Below are 22,972 nucleotides of genomic sequence, written 5' to 3' on the forward strand. Positions count from 1 at the left end.
CATGAGTGTATGGGTATTGAAATGAATAAATGTGGAAGTAACTTTATTCTAGCATACATAACTTTAATTATATATAAATAATTATAAAGAATGTCCTTTTTTTTTTGCAGCTTGAGCTCCTGTCCCCTGAAATGTCTGTGCACGGCCCTGATTTAATGTCAGTTTATACATTTTGTTGTATTTTGTACATGTAACATGTAAAATTGTGTAAGGCCACCGATGCACAGGAACACCCCAGGGCAGACAGCAGGGTGCCCCTCTGCTCTCCGCCCCTGTCCCGCTCCACCACCCGGCCTGACTTCCTGTGGAGCTCCGGGCCTCTCAGCGAAATGGCTGCGTTCCTGCGAGCTCGTAAATATGTCCGTTGTGTTGTCCGTTTTTCCGACCGTGAACTGTAAACGCTTGTGTTGACTGCTTGTGAAGATAAAAAGAAGGACCTGCCGACCGAGCTGTCATGGTGGGTCACCGTGCTTTTATCTGTTATTCGTGGATAAACGAGTTAGCCAGCTAGCTAGCTAACGTCGCTAACGTCACCTGCCCGTCCACCTGTACTTCACGGTACTCGACGTGTCTCTTCAGGGGTAACTAACAAACACTTGCCCGACCCTTGACTGTCTCTGTGGCCTCACTTTAGCGACAAGTCCCTTGAATTAAAGAGTTACTGGCATGAGTTTTCCCGCAGATCCATTGTAAATTAAAGGTAACCTTAGCATCACCGAGTGTTTTAGCTGCACAGCAGTTACCAGCTGCTACTTTTGATTTTATCTGATCGGGTTTTCAAGTTTACTGAGCAGTTTTCAGAGATGATTACAGTGCAAGAAGCAGTCAGACCCTTTAGTCAGGTAAAAGGTACTAATGTACCACTGTAAAAAATACTGCGAAATATTAGTATGTATAGTCAGGTAATTGTACTGAAAGTATTAAAAGTAAAAGTACTTAATGCAGAAATTTCCCCTGTCAGTGTTATCCAACCATATATAACTGACTTATTACTGATAATGGGTTCATGTGTTAACAGCATTTTATACTGCAGCTGGTTAACGTGAAGCCTATTTTATAATTTAGGGGGGAAAAAATTAATAATTATAGCACTTATTATATAATAATTATATATATATATATAAAATATGGAATAATCTGCTGATTATTCTTGATTCATCTTGAAGATAGTGGGAAGGGTCTATCACTATTTGTTTTGTCAGCCTAAAATTTTTTGAATAAAAAAATATACATATTTACAAGGAAGACACAATTAACTAATTGATTTATGAACTGATAGTTTCAGCTCTGCTTGTATATACATTTAGATAACTTATTCTTTAACAAGGCATCATATTTTGCAAAACCCTTATGTTTTTAAAAAAAAAAGTAAAATCTTAATATTTACTGTTTAAAGTAACTTGAAACTACAGCTGTCAAATAAATGTAGTGCAGTAAAATATTTTTCTCAAAATTATACTTCAACACAGTACTTGACTAGATGTACTTAGTTACATTCCCCTACTCATTATAACCCAAGTACTCTCCTCTCTGCCTTGTTTCCCACAACAAATATCTGTTTTTGACAGAAGTGATGGCAGTAAAGCAATAATGGAAAGATTCGGTGATTTCTATTTATCACATGCACACCACGTGGTGTACACTGAAATGTGACAAGCATCCCAAGGCTGTGCAAAAACACAGCAGAAATTATGTGTCGTACAGATAATAAATAGAAAATGTACATTACAAAGGTTAAAAACATATATTAAATTTGCAAAATAACACAACGCAACATAAAATACACTGATTTACTCTTTAGCATAGGCTGAATTCAAATCCAAAAGCTCAACAAATCCACAACCACAGTAGTAACAGGTTTTGAAGACAAATGGCTCTTGTGATGAATTGAAGTAATTTCACTTCTTCCTTGTACAGGCTGAAGAAAATACAGATATTGGCGGTACGATAGAGGATGAAGATGAAGGTTTAGATGACCCAAACCTTCAGGTGAGAAATCATGATTATTATTTTTATGTCCAGGTTGTCCATCCGTTTGTTCATCCCATTCTTGTTAACGCGACATCTCAGTAACACCTTGAGGGATTTTATTCAAATTTCACACGAACATTCACTTGAACTCAACGATTAGACTTTGGTGGCCAAATGTCAAAAGTCAAGGTCATTGTGACCTCATAAATAATGTTTTCGGCCATAACTCACAAATATGCTATTTATCACACAATTTAACAGAAATGTCTAATAGGATAAATGTGCTCACTAATACTTGGAAGAAATTTTACATGAAAGAGTTCTTGATAAAACCCTTCTGCTACAGTAAACTGCAAACAATGAAGCTCAGGACGTTTTGTTTTTTTTCATTGAATTGCAGCTGGAGCTCAATGTGTTCAGAGCTCAGTGGATGTCTGAACTCAAACCAAGCTCTGGAGCAAGTGGAATAGGCGACCCACTGCTGCGACCTAAAGGTCTGAGGAGGACACAAGAAATTGCTCGAGAGGAGAAAGTAAGTTGTGAAATGATTTCTTCTGTTTCATTACTTCATGTACTGTAGTGTTTTCTGAAATGTACAGAGCTGTTAAATGACTTACATGAGTCATCTTCCCTCAGGCCACAGAGCTGTTCTTGAGAGCTGTGCAGGAGGAGCAGAATGGAGCTGTCTATGAGGGTATGAGAGAGAGAGAGAGAGATCAAAATCACCAGTGAAAGGATGAATTGTTAGGTTAACCACAAAAACTGATTCCTTAGAAACTAACAGAAATGACATAGTTAGTTCATAGAGTAAGCCAGTGCTAAATACCACAAGATATCAGATTTAAAATAATAAAGGTATTTATAACCACCAGTCATTGTCTTAGATGCAACTTGAATGATTTCAACAATTCAGAAGTTGTAGCCATAGACAGTATTTGAGCATGTTTGACATCCACCCATATAGTTTTGTAAATTCTTTACGAGAAACCAAAACAGGGGATTCCATTTTGTGAGCACTTCAATTTAATTTCTTTCTTCTATGCATAATTTGACGTTTTTTCTTGCAGCCATCAAGTTCTATCGCATGTCTATGCAGCTTGTGCCTGACATTGAGTTTAAAATCAACTACAGTCGTCCTCCTGACGCGGACCGAGTTGGAGGGAACTAGTAAGTTGCTTTTTAGTTCTCTCTGTTGATTTACTAAATCCAAGTCACCAGTGTTACAGCATGCAGTGAACAGTCTGTATTTTTTTTTAATTATCATCTCTTTAACCACAAGAGTCAATATTTTTTTAATCCACAAAATTCATATGATTATTATGAGTTTGTGTGCTTTGCAGACCCTAAAAAGTGCTTGTTGCAACATTGATTTTAAATTGAAGAGTCAACATGGCAGACAGCGCCTTATGAATTATATATTTGGTTTGTCACCTCATGAAAAAGTTAATGCAGCATCTTTGTCTCTGTACTTATCAAGGTAAAATATCTTGCCATCTTAACTTATGGCTAAGAGGACTTTAATTATCTGCCATATTAGTTAAAAAGGTGCAGTATTAAAAGTCACACCCAGATTGGATTATATGTGCTGACCCATTTACACCAACAGCAAACAATTAAATTCAGTTCAGTTCAATTTTATTTGTATTGCGCCAAATCATAATATACATTATCTCAAGGCACTTTACAGGGTAAGGCCGAGACCTTACTTTGTTACAGAGAAAAACCCAACAAAGAGCAAGCACTTGGCGACGGGGGAGGAAAAACTCCCTTTTAACAGGAAGAAACCTCCAACAAGGTCCTTATGTCTGAAAGATGAATAATGTAGGGTGCAAGCTTGTATTAGAGAAAGGGAAACTCTCACTTCTTAACCTGAACATGTCATGTCTAATTATGTAGCATGGAGGACAATGATGTTGATGGTGAGATTGAGGATCTACTTGCCTACTTTGAGCAGCAGCTCACTCTGGAAAGCGCCTTTCCAAAGATCTGCACACCTGCATTGGAAATGACTCAGATGCATATTTCAGGTAAAAATCTGTCATTTTATTAGATCGTAAACGTGCAAAATCATTACTAACTTGCATTTATTATAAGTGATTTATTTCATGTCTTATCTGACTGCAGCCTTGCCGCGGGAAATCCTGATGTACATATTTCGTTGGGTTGTGTCGAGTGATCTGGACATGCGAGCCTTGGAGCAGCTTTCTTTGGTTTGCCGGGGGTTTTACATTTGTGCAAGGTCAGCCCAGCTGCCATAACAGATCAGATGTGCAACAGCTTGTTTGCCAACAGCTTTTCTTTTCTGAGTGTTTGCCTCTCAAAATTGTTTACTTGTGATTTGGGTGTCAGGGGATCTCATTGTTGCTGCACAATAGATGAAGCAATTAAAAAGCCACTTCTGTATATGTGGTTTCAGGTTCACTCAATCTAAATTTTTTTGTTTTCACTTTAAATTTCTCTCCAGGGACCCTGAGATTTGGCGCTCAGCCTGTTTACGAGTGTGGGGGCGGAACTGCACCAAACTTGTACCCTTCAAATCCTGGAGGGAGATGTTTCTGCAAAGGCCTCGTGTCCGTTTTGATGGTAATGAAGTATTTCATCTGTTACAAATCTAGGATGTTGTCATAGTTTGTGATAAGTGCTGGTATGTTATATTCCTCCATGCCCTTTGACCCATCAAATTGTGCTTTATAAATTCAGGTGTAAAACATTTTGAGGGCTTTTGTGACATACCTGGCTACTCTTAGCATAAAGCACACTGCGGCTCCTTGCAGTGGCAGTGGAATTTCAAACCATCACTGCAGAAATCTGAAAATATGCCAGCCTGAAAAATGTGATACAGCTAGGCTTACACTTGGTTTCAATACACAAGATCATGAAAAATAATGTGAAATAGCTGCTTTCATTGTGCTGTGTTGTGAATAGACTTTACTGGCACTGTGTTGATCAACATAACCATGGAAAATGGACTGATCTTTAGGTTTATATCTTACTCAGCTACACATACTGATATAATTATTATTCATTTATTAAAATGTCTCTGATGCAAGCGTTAACATAATTGTAATATACACAACAGTTCTAAAGCCAAATGCCTTAAATGACGGATTTTGATGTTGCTTCCAAAGGTTAATACTGGCCAATTATTAATATTACTACACTTCACATCCAAAGATTTACTGGATGTTGAACTTCTATTCATATTATTTTCACAGGTGTCTATATCAGCAAGACATCATACATTCGTCAAGGAGAGGAATCCCTGGATGGATTTTACAGGGCTTGGCACCATGTTGAGTACTACAGGTAGATGTTTGACTTTAATCCTGATTTATTGACTGTGAATTGTACAGATATCAGAGCTAAGCCTTGACTTTGTTATCACAGATACCTCCGGTTCTTCCCGGATGGCCACGTCATCATGCTAACCACCCCTGAGGACCCTCTGGCTGTTGTCCCTCGCTTGCGTACTAGGAACACCAGGTCCCCCTTCTCTGTTTTCTATAAACTCAGTTAGAATAGACGTTGCAACATCAGAAATGATTTCACATGCTGAGTGCCAGCATGATTGTTGAATTATGTCTTCGTTTCACAGAATGGATTCTGTTCTGCTGGGTCATTTCCGTCTGTCACAGGAGACAGACAATCAAACCAAAGTTTTTGCTGTTGTCTGCAAGAAAAAGGAGGAGGTGAGAAAAAGTTATATATAGGAAAGATTTAGTGACTATTGCACAACCTTTAAAGCACTAAAGATGAGGTTTTGTCTTGTTTACTGGGGAATCTGTGTCAAGTGACATATTAACAATGCCAGCAGACATTTCTTTTTAAGTGCAGCTACTTCAGAAAGGAAAAGATGACTTTTTTTTTTTTCAATTAACTTGCACAATAGGTAAATCTCATACAAATGAATTACTTAATTTGGGAACAAATTTCCCCCAGGAAAACAGATAGGAAGTAATCCAAAAAAGTAATACTATTCTCATACTCCTATTTTCGACTTACCTTTACAGTATTTTTAATATTTTGTTGAATTAAGTATTTGATAATTATTATTATAATTAATTAATGTGTTTACATACTTGCACCTGTGTTGCGCTTGTCAAAACATATAACTCATTACACAGTCTTTGCTATTCAAGGACAAGTCGGCAGTGTACTAAAATTTAGATATGAATTATTGCACTACTCCTTAACTAGTAATGTCACAGTGGCATGCTACTGAGTAACACACGGATTTCAAGTAAAACTCTTAATCAGTCAGTTTATGGCTCAGGTTGTAAACTATATTATTTTTTAACAGAAAGCGACCGAGTTTCAAAGGAATCGGTTCTGCAGGCGGAACCCAGCTCCAGAGGCTGAACACACCTTCCACGTGGGACTGCATTTGTCCTCTGGGGGGCGTCAATGTTCCAGTAAGCTGGTCTGGATCCATCACTCCTGCCACATCACCTACAAGTAAGACACATGACTGCCGGTAGTTGTGGAAAAGACAAATTGTATCTCTATTTGTTTCAAAATTGACATTAAGTATGTTTTTAGGCTGACTGGGGAAACAGTTGTCACAGCGTTTGAACTGGACAGGATGTACACACCCTTCTTCTTTGCACGCGTGAAGAGTTACACTGCTTTCTCTGAGCAGCCTCTTTAAGTAGCATGGAGACCTGCACATGATCCCACGAAGACCACAGCAAAAGTTCAATCTACATTTTAACAGAATGCATATTCCTCAGCCTGTTTGATTTGTGCTGCAGCTGGATTATCATGTTAGTACACAGTACGAACCCTCATGTTTCCTACACACAAGCATGTTATGTTACAGGTTTACATAATAGAAGACTACTTATTTTCTGATTTCAGAAATTATGGTAATGTGCTGAGAGCTAAAATAATTAGCAACCTTTCCCATCTGTTCCAAGCAATGAATGTTCATACTGTTTTTGTTTCATGGTGCACTTTCTCCTTCAAATAAACAGTGGTGAAAAGAATATGCTCCTACAATTTAATTTGTTTTAAACTAAATTACTTGTATGGACAAATACTACATAGAAAGACACTGGGTCAATAATAAAATATCAGCCTCAGGGTAGTGATGTGGAACCAGGCAGGTTATCTTTCTTCAGCATGTAACATTCACTCATGGCTTTCTAAAAAATGATACATATCAGTAAAATTATAGACATCCTATTACACAACCTCAGTAAAAAGACATTGCAGATGTGATTTTAGACTTCTACATCATTTGTCTTGCTGAGGACACACAGGGGTATAATCCACGTATTACATTTTCTGGGAACCAAGCACGGACAGATCAAACAGGATTTGCAGAGAAAAAAAAAAAAAAATAAATGCGGAAGTTGTATTGGATTAGACTAAAATGATTTGAGGCTTGTTGACTTTAGTCGGTTTTTCAAAATATTCTAAAGAAACATAGTTGAGAGGAGAAAACAAAATAATTATAAAAATAAATGTTCTTATTTATAGCCTCTAATTTGAGATCACGTTTGAGTTGAATTACGTGATCCCTCTGGGTTTTGATGCTGTTAAACTTACCTTGCAGTGCAGTACATTTAAACAGGGGAACTTCAAAATAAATGGTCACCCACTCTGAACGATGCGGTCATTTTAAAATACAGTAATTCATTATTCATCAGACACATGAAAAAAGATACTCATGTTAACATGATTAATATTGATATGACGACGCACATGGTGGATTTTACTTTAATGAAGTCCCAGTTTGTTCTTTTTAGGTTACGCTGACATTGAATACAGTGGGAGAGTACTGAAAAGAAGTGAGAGGCTATATACTCCTGAGAATCACCTGCCTGACAAGAAAGTTACTGTGGGCCAAAACTGTTTCAGCTGTTGTGTGCCGGATGTAAAAATGACACTTAGACAACCTGTAGACCACCTGTAGTCATTCTTAAGAGAGATTACAAGTCTGACACATCACTTTGAGAAAAAAAAAACATCAATTCTGCTGTTTTCGGAGAAAAACCTCAACACCGCTGCCCCGCCCCCTCTCTGCCTCCCTCAGGCCATGGCCTCTGTAAAATGAGTGAGTAAGGCATTGTTTGCATAGTGGCTGGCCAGCAGACACACCACCAAAGCCCACAAACAGTTGCTCTGTCCTCCAAATGTGAACTGTGCACAGTATTCCAGTGCATCAAGTCTGTACACAGCACAGACGAGGAGGAGTTGTAGAGATACCACTTAAGTGGACGGGACTGAGAAGGGAAAAGGTGGGGGGCTGACTCAGTGTAGATCATTGGCTCAACATTTTGACCGGAAAGAGAGAAATCACTGAACTGTCAGGAGAAGAGTGGGTGAGTGTCTTGTTTCTGTAAAGTAAAGCTCAGGAACAGTTATATAACAGCTATGTGTCCCTACTATATAAGACTAAATTAACTAAGCCTGATCCACATCAGGTTAACAGTCAACACTGGACTATCATTACCAAGAATGTCAAAAAGGCTTTGGCCTTATCGCTACAAAACTTATGAAGAGTTGGGAGCTTGTATCAGAAAATAGAAAAACTGTGTTTTCTTAGGAAAAAGTTCATGTTTAAGTGGAAACTGCAAATTCTGCCCCCTATACTGCAGCTTCACGTCTTCTCTCTGAAGTCAGATCTGGTTGCTCACAAAATCCTAATTTCAATTTAAACTTCAATCCAAAGGAATAGAGTAAAATTTCATTCATGTTTTCATTTTACAGTATGTCATGTCATTTTAAGTGGAATTATGAAGCTGCCGACATTTTTTATAATGAAATTTAATGATTTGAAGCTTTTCAGGACCTTTGTTTGAATCACTGCTGTTGGCAGTATTTTACCTGCCAATCTATACATTTTGTCTGTTAGCAAAAACATCATTGTGGTGCATGAACCAGATGTTAACACCCGTTAGCACTACAGCAGCACTGCAAAAGATGGGTTTTTTCCAAAAATTGGGAGCAAAAAAACAGTGAATACTGACATTTCTTTTTTAAATATTGAAGTAGCAACATAGGAGTAAGGCTCTGGAAGTATCTTTCAGGGGAAACTCGTGTATTAGTAATTTTAGTATTCCATATCATACTTGAATCTGTGAAAATCAAAACCTACTATATTTGAGGAGCATCTGTCTTCTAACTTTTCCCTTCACTATAGGAGACCATGTATAATATCTGATTTGTTTACGGCATCTGAATGCAAAACAAAAAACTAAAACCTTACTTTTCCACATAAACACTTATTTCATCACCTGAGAAAATACCCAAAGTAGGAACAAGCTTTATGAATCCCATAACCCCACCCCCAAATCCATGTTAACATTCACATATAGTAATTTTATTATATGCAAAGGTTGTAGTAGAGTAATACACATAATAAGGTGAAATTAAATATATTTTTGCCAATGTGGTTTATAATTTTGTTTGTTTTAATAACAGATCACCTTACATCATGCTTACCTACAGTAAGAGACTTTACGGGGTGGATTTTTGGTCTCAATCTTTCTGTGAAACATTTGTTGACGCTTTAATTCAAAAGGTTTCACTTAAGTATTTTTACATTACTCTAACAAAGCACAGTTGACATTATAGTATATTTTGTTTATTAGAGCCAGTTTGGAGAAAATAATCTGACTTACATCATGTTCATTAAAATTTAATAACAAGTTTACAGTCATGCAGTGGTTTTAGCTAAATGCTAACCTCATGACGTTTAGCAGGTATAATATTCAACATCTTTGTCTAGTGTGTTAGCATGCTAATATAGCATAAAACACAAAGCATGGCTGATAAATGTTGTCACAAACCATTAAATTAATCGAATTAAAACTCAAAATATTTATCAGGCTCCATGAACTCTCAACTCTGTTTCCCTAGAGATATTTCTTTCTTTCTAAAAGCAACATTATTTGTAGCATATACATCATTTTCAAGGAAGGAAAACCAGCAAGTTTACAATCTGTTTGTTTTTTAATGTTACAATGAGTAAAGCATAAGTCAGAGCATATTAACCCACATTTACCCCAGATTTCAGAAATGTCTCCATTTATTTTAACAGTTTATAAAATGTAATATCTCATACCTGTACGGTTCCTTGGCTTTATCAGTTGGGAAGTAATTATATTGCTAACGCTAATCCTGTCCTTAAATATGTAAACCCTGTGTCCCTCAGTGCTGACACCTTGTACAACAGAGGAATTGTACCAATGATGAACTGTAGCTGGAAATTAAAAAAAAAAAAAAAAATTAACTATAGTTAAATTTCTGAGTAGATATATGTGGATAGGATTTATCATGCGGAGAAACTGTGGCCTTTGTATGTATTAATCACATTTTGACTATTATTTCTGATGCAGCGAACATGAATGCAGGTCACCTATACCTTTGTGCAACATGTCATGCTCATTCAGTGGTTAAGGCCACATAGCACCTCATTAAATTGAATCAGCATGGTAGAGTGACGCAGCAGTGCTCAATAGCAAGGGTGTCAGATTCACAGTTCATAATACAAACATCTGAATACCTTTTGTTTCCAATACCAGCATTTACTGTGTACAATAGACCCCCTGTCAATGGTGAAAGGAAAATAACATAAGGAACACAAATGAATAAATAGTTGCATCACTGCAACCTTATTTTCCCACCAAAAATTTCATTCTCATCTAACGACTTTGCTGTTTTTACATCACAAAAATCATGTTAAGATGTAAATAAGAGAAACAGTTCTGATGCTTACTATTGGTGAGTAATAGTTAAGAGGATACCTAAGATCTGTGCACTAAATATAAGGCTGCAGTCAGCATCCAGTTAGCTTAGCTTAGTGTAAAGACTGGAAACAGCAGGCTGTTTTCCAAAGGCAAGAAGATTTAAAGTGAGCTTTAGATGTTTTGGTAGGTAGATTTTTTTTTTTTCTACTTTTGGACAGAGCTAATCTACCTGTTTCCCCCAGTTTCCAGTCTTTATGCTAAGCTAGGCTAACAGTATGAAAGGTATTGATCTTATCTAACTCTCAGCAAAAAGCATTTCCCAACTATCCATTTAACATACAAATCACTATTGCATGTCGAATGTGCCAGCTGATAGGAATGATCATTTAGGACATTTGATATTTGAAAAAGAAACAAGTGAAGAATCAGGCACAGGATTTGAACAGGACGTTTGACACATATTAGTGTAAAATAGACCAACATGTGTCTGGTGATAGCATGTTGAAAAGATGAGAAATACTACATTAGAAACCAAATCAACTGGTCTAGAAGGCACCCTATTTATGTATAGACTACAAAATAAGAAATAACCATAAAACAGTATTTGAAAAAATAATTCCACTATGAGGTCCATTTAGTAGCTGTTCTGGCACTTTCAATTGTATCATATGATCTTCCTCAGCAGATGAGGTTTCCATTTTTCAGATCATGTTAAGAACTTCTCTTGACACCTGGGCCAAACCCAAGTGTTGGTGAAAATAATGTGACAAACAAAAGAACCAGAGCATCTACGTCTGTGAATGGACATTGTGGTGAAATTGGTTTTTCATCTGCTGTTTCTATGGTCAATAGCGAGCTCTCATTCTCAACTATGTAGTGAAATTTATTTGAATATAACATATTTGGATATTTAGTGCTGAATTATAGAGTATGATTATATTGCCTTGATAAATGTAATACCTAAATAGTTATCAAAAAGTTGTAGTGCAGACCTAACGGGCATCGCCTCATTTAATTCATGTCAGTGAATTCAAGTTCTAACTGCATTTACTGGATAAAGCTACAGTAGGTATAACACAGTGTGAAAGGAGAAATACAGATTTTTGTTAATTAGGGGATACTAAGGAGGGCAGAGTTTAAATTGTGCTCATAAAACACAACAACTGCCCTCTGAAATTGTGTTGAACTGGATTAAATATGAAGCCTCGCATATGAAATACATTTTATGCTTTGCTTATGCGTTGGTTAGTTAGATGGCTTAATATTCCAAATTGGAGACCAAATATACAGCCAAATGCAACCTCTGCTGTTACTACAATACCTGCCAACGAAATGTATTACAGGACAAAATTTAGGATTATGTAATAGCACAGATAGGAGTTAGATAAGGCAAGACACAAGATGCATGCTCTAGTTAGACATTAAAGACCATAGTAAGCCCTGTGTTGTTTTAATTGTCCCTTAGGTTGACGTCACTGAGTGTAATGAAACCTTCAGTTGCCAACAGACTCGCTGGAGCTTTCATCTTTGGACTTGGTGTGTGTAAAGCATCGTTGACTGAGTCAAAATACGTTTGTTTGCTGGTAGCAAGATTTTTGCTTTGGAATGAATTTCCTCAAGAAGCTGGGGGAGGAAACATTGTGCAGCGTCAGCCATACTACAATACTCTTCTCCTTAAACTAGAATAATTTCATAATTCAATGCCATGAGTAGCAGTGTGTGCAAAAACATGGAAAGTCTCTGGATATATGTGGCTATGGCTTATTTCATCTCAAGTGAATGCTAGATTATTCTATATAAGAAGATACTTATACCTCCTAGCAGCATTAGCTAACACACTACATTGAGAATCTGTTTCGCAAATGTCAATCCACCCTCAGTTTCTTGTGAACGTTGTGCTCCATAGACGGCGTTCCATTTGCATGTCCGTTTGTTGATAGAGGAGAGCCGTTCTGATGCTCCTTCTTTAGGGAACCACTCTGCTTCTTGTACGTCTTGTTTGAGAGAAACAGAGAGAGAGAGAGAACATGCTATTACACAAAATGATATAATAGAACATTGAATAATTTAATTAATAATTGGATGCAATTAATGAAGCACAAACAAAAACTACTTTTGGCCAAGTTGATATTATCAGAGGTTTAAAAACTCCAGTACTGGACAGGCTATAAGCAAATTGTAAGATGCATAAATGTTGAACCCAATAAATCCGCTTGCAGCAACAAAAATAGGTCAACAAATTTTCATATTTATCCCTGTAAAAAGACAAATATACAGATATTACACAGAGGATAGGCTGGCTTTATTTTTCTTATTGTCGAAATTGTCAGAATTGTTGCATTTGTTGGGCGCTATTTTCAGCTGCGGATTAAGACACACTTGGTGCTGAAGTGAATACTGGTATTTAGAGTAGGAGGACAGTGCATGTGGGATGGACTCAAAATAAACGGTCAAGGTAATGAAGGACCATATGGCTCATTGATGTGTTTTTGATAGTTTTTGGAAAACAATAGAACTGTATTGCATAGAGGGATAAGATATATTAAGATTTAGATACACGGAGCAGATCAATTCATTGTTTCTTTTCGTGGAATTTCCTAACAATAACAAAACATCACTAGATTCATCATTTCAACTCATTCATTAACACTTTGAAATGGAAAAACAACCAACCTGAATGTAGAAGTTTGAGAAAAGGATAATGAGCGTGACCATGTAACTTATTTGGAAGTACAGCCATCCCATGGGGAAGCCACATGGCCATATGACTGCACACATTGTCTGTGACATGGTTAAAAAGAACTGGATCTGTGGAGGAAACATGACACATACATGCAGACACATACCAGGGTGAGAAGGTGACATTGAGAACCTATACAAAGGTAATATTGATCCAGGGCCTAAAATATCTTAAATGGATGGATGATCCAGGAAAGCTCCAAAGATCTAAACAGCAACATCAGCTCCACAATGTAGCGTGCTCTACAAAGCGAATATAACTATTATGACATACTGTACATAGCAAAGGACGAAGACCAAAAATACCTTTCATTTAAATTTTTTACACCCAAGAATAAAGGAGGATGATGAGAAATGAGGGTAAAAACAATGGTGGAAAGTAGTTAAGTACATTTACTCAAGTACTGTATTTGTACTCTACATTTAATACTACTTCACTGCATTTAAAAGTCAAATGTTACTACTTTTTACTCCACTACATTTATTTGGCAGCTAGAGAGACTTTTGATAGTATATAGTACTTTTGAGATTTTTCAAAGCATACATACTAGTATGTTACAAAACATACTAGAAGTGAAAACATCTCAGCAACTTATTTGTTCTTGTTTCAAGCTACAGATTCTGCTTTTGAGAGCATTTCTTATACAAACTGGTTTAAAAATTAAAATAGGTTAAAAACAGTATTCTTAAGGCACTAACACATTTTATCACATCTTTTAAGAAAAAATGAGTTTTAAGATGCAATTCTGAAACGTCTCCACGAGACTGGGGGATTAGGAAATAGTTAGATCAACCACAACGGTAAAAGGCTACTTACACAATAATGTAATTGTAAAAATAATTAGTGTACGTATGTAACCACATATATCACTATCAAATTTGCTATTTTTCTGTATGAGTATGTTTACTTTTAATACTTTAAGTACATCTTGCTGTCAATGCTTGATACAAATGTTACTTAAATACGTTTTTGAGTGGAGGACTTTAACTTGTAATCGAGTTTTTACACTGTGGTATTGCTACTTTCACATAAGAAAAGGATCTGAATACTTCTTCCACCACCGGGAAGAAACTAAAGGTTGAACCCACCAGCTGTAGCTGCGTGATGTATTTCTTCCACCAAAGGTATGGCCGCACGGCTGGAATGGATGAGAGGCCGTAGTAGGAATACATCACAACGTGGACAAAGCTGTTCAGGGATGCACCAAAGTACGCTGAGCAGACAAAGAAGAGACACAGGAAGTTATTCATCTAAAGAGCAATAATGGTCAGTGAATGGCAAACGACTGGCATTCAGGAGTACAATGATCATACAGGGAATAACAAACTTTTCATTAGTCTGCTCTTTAAGAACCATTACTACGATTTTCATGTAAAATCAATAAAAGCCATTAACAGTAAAGTAATACAGAAATAATATAGCGAACATCTGATAAATAATAAAACATGTTTAGAGATCAGAAATGTCACATTATATGTAAGTCAACAGTAAACAGCATATTTGAAGTGATTTCTAGTTTAAGATCCTCTACCTCAAAGAGTGCTTTGCTGCTTTCTTTAATGGAAAAGGGCAAAGAAGTATGTTACACAGTGCAGCAGTGTTCAGGGTCAATAAGTGTCACTCTGTGTCCTTCAAGGCTTTGTGAGGAAAACAGGCTGTTTTCAGGGCTAATGGGTTTAACATTGGAGCACTTGAATTATTTAGCTCACTGTGAGCCCAAACAGCCTAAATGTGGTTCCTGGAATGATTTGCGTCACTGGAGGGTAAAGTTAAGGTAGGACACTCACAATGGCCACAGGGTATCCAGTTCATAACAAACCACCAGATATTCAGCATGGTAGCGTGGTGGTAGATGTGAAGAAATGTGATCTGATGGTTATTCTTCCGTAGTATGAAGAAAAATGTGTCCATGAACTCAATGAGCTTTGAGAAGTAGTACCACCACAGGACATTTATAATCTGAGAGTAGACACAGCAAAACAAAAGTGGATGTAAAACAGAAGGAAAAACACTGTATATTCCTGAAGAATACACAATGAGTAAATTCCTACACACACCATTTATCAATGCAAGATGATATGCAGATATCTGTCCCAAAGGCCCTTGAAAGTTCAGGATTAATCATAAAGCAATTTAACTTCTTTAGCAGTGACACATTGATAAAACTTTTTTTTATTAAATCACTGCAGAACTGCAAAGCAGTGCACATTTTTCTGTGTGCCTTGTTTTCACCTCCACTGCAGAGCTCAGTAGGGACACTAAAGACAGTCATCACGATGACAAGAGTTGGATTAAATCGACTCCCTGTCTCTGCAGCTTATCTGCTGGGATTTACAGGTTCTCGCCCAAAGAAATCAGAGCAGTAGATTAGAGAGAAAATAAAAATGCACATTTTGCTTAATGTTAGATACACACACACACACACACATATATATATATATATATATAAATATATATTCTACCTGTCCTACAGTAGTACAGTAGTAGTTAGACCTGTCCTGTTAATAATTTCATTTCATCATTCATTCCCACCAACAAACATAAACAGGGTTCACAGTGTGAGCCTGACCGACTCACCTTATTATCCACTTCCTGTGCACTGTGAGTGTCCTGGCAGTAAAAGTTGTAACCACCGTGCCACACAGCAGAAACAAGCTGAAGAAAAAGCCAATAAATGATTGAGACTGGATTTGGAATTACCAAATCATATGAAGACATTTGCAACACTCAGACACGACAATGCACTTTTGCAATGCAACAGTGAAACTTGAAAAATTTGGTGTTGTAAAATGTGACTGTCCTTTCCCCCACAAGTAATGAGCACAAGCACAAACAAATACACAGACAGATAGCACGTCTGATAACCTGACTTGGCCACGGATCTGTTTGTGGTGAGATTGTGGTGACTGATCTTTAGCTGCTGAAGTTAGTAATAAATATTTTATCTTGTTTAGAGTAAAGCACTACCAGCTCACCCTCCTCTTGAAATACAGTGTATGACATGATGGTTAAAGGTCTTCATGTGATTTTAGAACATGATATTATCACACAGCATGTTGGAAGTAATTCATCTGATTATTTTAAAGCATTTTTACACACAGGTAGATAGGACCAGACAGGTAGATGGTTGATAGTAACTATCTAACACTGCACACCTGTGCACTTGTGACTATATGTTTGCCATAATTTTACACGCTTATACCAAAATCACAGACTCTGTGTGATCAAGAAGTGTATGTCAGACAAATTAAAATATAAATAAATTAAATAAATTAAATGCAAGGATATTACACAGACTTTCTATGAATTTGACTGTGTGACAAGTAAACTAATCTTTATGTGGATAATAGATGTCATGCCCCTTTAAAGAATAAATATTCAAATGCACATAGATGGTGGGGTTCAATGCTGATTCACCAAATCAATATAGATCCACTGTCCTTGTCTGCTGCTGTAAAAGGCTTTACTGACTAACATTAGCCAAGAAGCTGCCATCAGTTAAAAAACAGCATCAGAATAACCTTTGGTTTTTGAACGTCAAGTATTTTATCATGGGTGCAGAGACGGTATCCTCCCACTAACCCGATAGACAGTACCGCCTTCCTTATTTCTTCAAATCTACAGTAGTGTTAGTCAACATATAAAGAAATGTATTACAATCTGTTTTAATCACAATCATTATGTGATTAACCGCTGTACCCTGGAAAGTTGACAAGAACAAAACTGCCCTGCATTTTGATTCACGTCAGGTGGTATTGATTTTGGACTGACAAAAGCTCACCCCATGGCGGGGCAATGGTCAGAGTACAGGGTTTAATGAATCACACAGAGAACAGTCTACCAGGCCCTTATGCAATGCAGACAGACAAGAAGCTTGTTCTGCCAACTGGATGGGGAGGAGAGGACAGATACTTTAGACTTACACAAGCACTACAACACAGTGTCTGGTCCTTATGCCCTGGTGTTAACAGGTACACTAAACGACAGATAACTATCACTATGATAAGTGAAGTGAAGGCCACTATTGCCACAACTTAAACCACAAATTCAGCTCAGACTCTGCCACGTTGTCAAATAAGAATGAAACGCCATGTTTGTTTACACCAATGGATCTATCAGTTACAGTTATTTAGTCAGCTGTTTATAAAAAAGCAGTTTTCCGACAAACAATAGGGGGCTGTGCTGATGTCTGCGAGGGTATATGAGGGATTTCATGGCTGAAACAATGAGCCTGTCAGCGTCCAGCTGTGTCCCTCTCACTCCCAGATAGCATTGTCCCTCATGGTCGCTTTCAGTGAGAGACGCCAGCAGCCACAGGCCCCTGTCTAATCAGTCAAGTGTCGTTCAAAGTGTAGTTTGACATTATTGGGAAATTCGCCTATTTGCTTTCTTGCCGAGAGTTAGATGAGAAGATCGACACCGCTCGTATCTGTTCATTAAATATAAAGCTATAGCTTAGTTTAGCATATCATAGAGAGCTTAGGAAGGGACCATCTTCTTTTATATGGAACAAACAAATTATATATGTTCATTAGTATACTGGTAAACAGATTTTGTTACCTTTGGACAGAGCCAAGCTAGCTGTTTCCCACTGTCTCCTGGCTTTCAGCATCATGTTTGAACTCTTGCCTTATAAAATCTTGGTAAAATGATTAACAGTTATTTTTTTCTGGAAAAGGTTTAAGTACTAGTTTGACATTTTCTGAAATATGCTTGTTTGCTCTCTTGCTATCTGTACACTAAATATAAATCTACAGCCAAGTTATTCTTATTTTAGTATAAAGACTGAAAACAGAGAGCCTGGCTCTGTCTGAAGGTAACAAGATTGAAAGAGAGGCTTATATTTAGTATAAACACATGAAAGTCAACCTTCTCATCTCATTCTGGCAAGACAGTTAATAGGCATTTTTCCAAAATTCCAAATGTATTTTTATTAAAAATAATTAAACATATCTGGTCCTATTAACACACTAGTTTTGGTGAGTATGCAGTTCTGGTTGAGGTCAATTTTCTCTTCATTTTTTTTTTTTTAATAATCTGTCTGCAGTGTGACATTGCAGTGATTGCTTTGGCCTACTTCAACACATCTCTCATTGCCGAGCAGTCTGTGTTTACCTCATAGAACATGTAGAAAGACAAGAGTGTGATGCCCAGATTGTAGAGCACCAGGAGGCCTCTGCAGGAGTACGGCTGCCTGTGTTTCATGTACTTGGGCCCCATCCACACGATCAGAAGGTACATGACTGTGAGTGCAAAGGTTGGTGGGTAGTTGTCCAGCAGCAGCCATCCCTTCACTCTCTGATCTGAAATGTGGAGATAAAGAAGGGCTGATAAGGTGAAGGTTGGTAAGAGCAGATGAACTTGAGAGGGGACAAGCAGTAGCAGCGGGTACTGAACAATGTTTGCTCAATACGAAATGTTAGAAGTGCGATGTTGAAAAAAAAGACAAAAAAAAACTGAAATCTTGTGCAAGTCCATGCAATGTGTACACGATATAATGAATGACTTTGGTCAAAGTTTACTTTGAATACCTTCGCTTTTCAGTTAACTGCAGTACTCTGCTGAGTTTTTGCAGTAATCACAATATTTGCAACACTTTGGAAATCAAACAGCAACTAAGATGGCAATATAAACTTGACTTACCTCTGGGACCCATCCATGACTCTATATAAGTGTTCAGTTGATGATTGAAGGTCTCCATTTGTCACCTGAAAACAGTATGCATAATGAGAGCCAACACACATCCATTAGATATTGGACCAATTGTTGGAATAAAAATATTTATCAGTGCAGCTTTAAGTGTGATAGCTTTATTAATCTGCCATGATTAGTAATCATAACAATAGTCATCTGGAAATTATAATGAACTCTAAGTAGTGTTTTAATAACAATGTGTGACTAAAACCTGTCAATTTCAATACATACCTATCATAACCAGTTAAGACAGCAGCTGGAATCGTAACTTTTGTTATTGTATAGAGTTCTTGTCTTTACTGTCTCTTTTGCCTTGTGTCCTCTCCCGAGTCCCTATAACTGATTCTACGCATCCCTGTGGTTTCAACAACAGATGAAATGTGGCCACTTCTCACTCTGGGACACAGAACAAGGAGCGAGCAGGCAGGTGTGTACTGAAGATAACCACATCTCTGTTCAGTTAAGACTGCTGCATAGCGATTCTCGGGCTTTTAGATTGTTGAAGGTAATGAGGGTGTCAAAATGTGAAGATTTATCATCCCTAACGTGCTCCAGCAATAATAATTGCAGAATCCTGTCTTGCCCAGGCAATGCTACAACGTTTACTCTGTGTCTGTTCCCTTGCCAAAGCTGTCAAATTGTGGTGATGGTGCATTTTTGTTTGCATTGCTTGACACATGGTTGGTTATTTAAACAGCTGCCAGTAACATGACATGTTATTAACAACATAATATTAGATTTTTGCTCTGTTTCTGACAGTGGATCAGCACTGTGATATAAAGCAGAAGGCCATTTACATTACTGTAAGACTTCACATGTCTTAAATGGTTTCTACAAGGTTCACTTCTCAAACTTGTTTGTCCACTCCATACTACAGTATCATCAACCCGCAGGAAGTATTTTGAGTGAAATCTAAGCTTAGAGAAACATGTTAAGTCACACAGTCAAGTGTAGAAGACAAAGAAGACATTTCCAAAGAAATCCTTTAAAACTGCTTTGTAGCAGCCCTGATGGAACCTTACAGCTCTAGAAAAAGCATCCCCCTAAAGCCTAGCCCACATATCAAGTGAACCTCCACAGAAAAAATAAACATTCTGGGTTTTTAACTCCCACAAAAAGTTGTGACCAGATTATTCACACTGCCGAGCAAAAGCTGTACAAATCCCTGCAGCTGTCACACTGAAAACCTGATAACTCTCAGGCACAAACTCTTTCTTCATTATCACCTCAGAGGTATTTACACAGTCCTGTAGGCCTTTATACTGTTTGCAAGACCATGCTGTATCACCTGAACCTCTGCACATCGGCCTGTTTCTCCAACAGAGATAGACATTCCTTCACAAAACTTAAGATAATATGATAGATGAATCTGCAGATGGGTTACAATCTTTTGTGTACGTCTGAGTTGAAAGTAGAATCAAGCTTTACGAGTTAACAGAATAACCTTGCACTTTATGGGCAGAAATCTGAGAGGATCTATCAAATTTAGCCAAAGCATCTCAATTCAATCTGCACATGGCACTTATATACAGTCATATGATATTGAAATATGACTAAAAGAACTGAGGGGGCATGTCAGTGACTTTGTTCACATACATTCATTACGTTTTTTTTAATCCTTCTAAAGAAGTATTCACTTTAATTCACTTAAATAATTGTAATAATTGTATCATCTGGGTTGCAGGATAGCATACAAGCATGCAATGCAATAAGAGTAGTTTCTCAAAAAAAATCTTTGTGCTATGTGTGTGCTAGTTTTTTTTAAACCCTGCATGTTACGGTGTATTGCTGCCTGGGCAACAAATCGCATATTAATGATAGTTGCATTTGTCCATAATCACTTATCTGCAGGAACTAAATATGGCTTATTCTGATCAACCCTGGTACAGTAATGTCCATGCTCTGATTATCAGAGATGCATTAGGCTGCACCAAAACATGATAATCTGCAAGGCCTTAATCAGAGCATGATGAGCCACAACAGGAGACCACGTTAGCAGCCAGTCAGTGAGTCCTTGCAAGGTATATGCTGGAGCCATGCAAAATATGTCTGAACAAGCAGAAGCGGATCTTTCCAAAACACTAATGCATCATCATGACATTGGTCAGAAATACACTGTGGTTTCATCACTGCATCTGATAATGGCTAATTTACTGTAAGAGTTAGGGTTGGGCAATATGATGTAACTATGAAACAACTATGAAACATGTCCGTTGCCATAATTTTGCAACACCATTTCGCCCTTACTGTGGTATGTGTCCCTTTAAATCTCTGGGTGTGTTAGATCATTGTGGCCAGAGTTGCAAATTAATGAGTTGGATTGTTTTATTGTCCTATTGGATCTTTATGATTATTGCATCAGTGTGATATTGTATATGCTGTGTATGCTGTGTTCATACACAGATGCTCATATGGAGAACATTTTCATACTGGATAATGGAATAAATATTATTTTATCACACGTTTCTTAATAAATTTTCTATAAACTTTACAATATCACATATTGATATTGCAATATAAAATGAAATAGATTTTAGTCACATCATCCAACCTTGTTAAGAGTAGCCGATAGATAGATAGATAGATAGATAGATAGATAGATAGATAGATAGATAGATTCTGTTCATGGTTAATGCATGTTGAGTTTGAGATGTGATTACAATTGCATAGATCAGTATTAGGAATAACTAGCCTACACAGTAGATCAATGTATAGACACAGACATGTATAGCATGTATATAATATACAGGTAAATATATTAGCGAGATCAATAATAAGATATTGAAAATAACAAATAATAATGCAATAGTGCACTAGAGCGCTAGAGTGGGGGGATTTTTTCATACTGGCTCTCTAGAAGTTTCCTAAAAACAATATTTTTTGCATGACATCATACAGACATGCTAAACTGCAAAATCACAGCCAGTCCAGAGGCAGCAGCGAAGGCAGCATCGAAAAAGTTTTCACCGGGAGGAATAAGTTCGTCAGTGTAATGACCGCACATACACAGTCTGCAGCACCGGACCGGCCGTGTGTTCACAGCCATACTTCAGTGTCGCGGTGGTGATAATGCAGCATCACGAATACGGGACAAATCCACCTCGGCACTGAACTGAAACTCCGTCCTGCCGCTTGCCTGCGCCACCATGTCGCACAATAGTAATTTTCCATCGGGGTCACACGTGTAATGTGAGCGGCACTTTACGCGCTGGAGTCGCCTGCGCGGCACGAAGCGGCAGCCCCGTCTCCGCTTCACGCGAAAGATGGGAGGCTCGGTTATTTCATTACATCATCCACTTATATCGCGATTGAAACTTCCAGACAGGAATTAATAAATAATTACTAATTTAAAAAAAAAACCCAAAACTTATCGCATCATGTCGATCGCATCCAGGCTACAGGGACTATGGAGGTCACCGCTCTAGCATCACCCAAACTCATCGCTTAGACGCCATGGGCGCTGCAACAATCTTTTTTTTTTTTTTTTTTTTTTTTTTTAAACTCCAAAATTATAGCATAGAAAGCCTTACCACAAAGTCCCGCAGCCGTCCAGGGGGGCGAAATGTTGAGTGTGGATGCGGAACTGTCTGCCTTCAGAGGCGGGGAGAGGAGACGGCTGTGTAACCTTGGCTGGCTGGCCCGGTCTGAGCACAATGTGCAGCCTTGTCGCTCAGTGGAAAATAGTGGGAGGAACGCACAGACTGGCCCATTGCCCTGCAGGAGGGTTAGAGCCAGGAGGTGACCCGGTGTGCACACACACACACACACACACACTATCTGCATACACACACGCAGTCAAAAAAGATGGCATCAAGGCGATCTATGCCCTATTCTAATTATAGTTTAATAGGCTATAATCCCTGCAAATTAT

General features: G+C 37.7%; 2 protein-coding genes across 2 annotated transcripts; one reads left to right on the top strand and one right to left on the bottom strand.

The window, feature by feature from the left end:
* The first annotated feature begins 304 nt into the window (after window positions 1–304).
* fbxo9 (F-box protein 9) lies at window positions 305–6,956 on the top strand. Its single transcript, XM_071480808.1, has 13 exons — window positions 305–457; window positions 1,918–1,989; window positions 2,372–2,503; window positions 2,608–2,665; window positions 3,039–3,138; window positions 3,868–3,998; window positions 4,096–4,210; window positions 4,436–4,554; window positions 5,187–5,277; window positions 5,359–5,454; window positions 5,567–5,660; window positions 6,272–6,426; window positions 6,511–6,956. The coding sequence occupies exons 1-13, from the start codon at window positions 455–457 to the stop codon at window positions 6,617–6,619; spliced, it is 1,275 nt and encodes a 424-aa protein (XP_071336909.1). The 5' UTR covers window positions 305–454; the 3' UTR covers window positions 6,620–6,956.
* Window positions 6,957–9,911: 2,955 nt separating this feature from the next.
* elovl5 (ELOVL fatty acid elongase 5) lies at window positions 9,912–22,770 on the bottom strand. The gene is made up of 8 exons (XM_071480809.1): window positions 22,632–22,770; window positions 19,051–19,115; window positions 18,523–18,710; window positions 15,985–16,062; window positions 15,195–15,366; window positions 14,496–14,620; window positions 13,341–13,475; window positions 9,912–12,661 (listed from the first exon to the last, which is right to left on the bottom strand). The coding sequence occupies exons 2-8, from the start codon at window positions 19,106–19,108 to the stop codon at window positions 12,533–12,535; spliced, it is 885 nt and encodes a 294-aa protein (XP_071336910.1). The 5' UTR covers window positions 19,109–19,115; window positions 22,632–22,770; the 3' UTR covers window positions 9,912–12,532.
* Window positions 22,771–22,972: the final 202 nt, after the last annotated feature.

This window comes from Trachinotus anak, unplaced genomic scaffold, assembly GCF_046630095.1.
Source record: "Trachinotus anak isolate AG129_WGS33_773 ecotype Australia unplaced genomic scaffold, CSIRO_AGI_Tana_v1 ptg000007l, whole genome shotgun sequence".
Classification (NCBI taxonomy): Eukaryota; Metazoa; Chordata; class Actinopteri; order Carangiformes; family Carangidae; genus Trachinotus; species Trachinotus anak.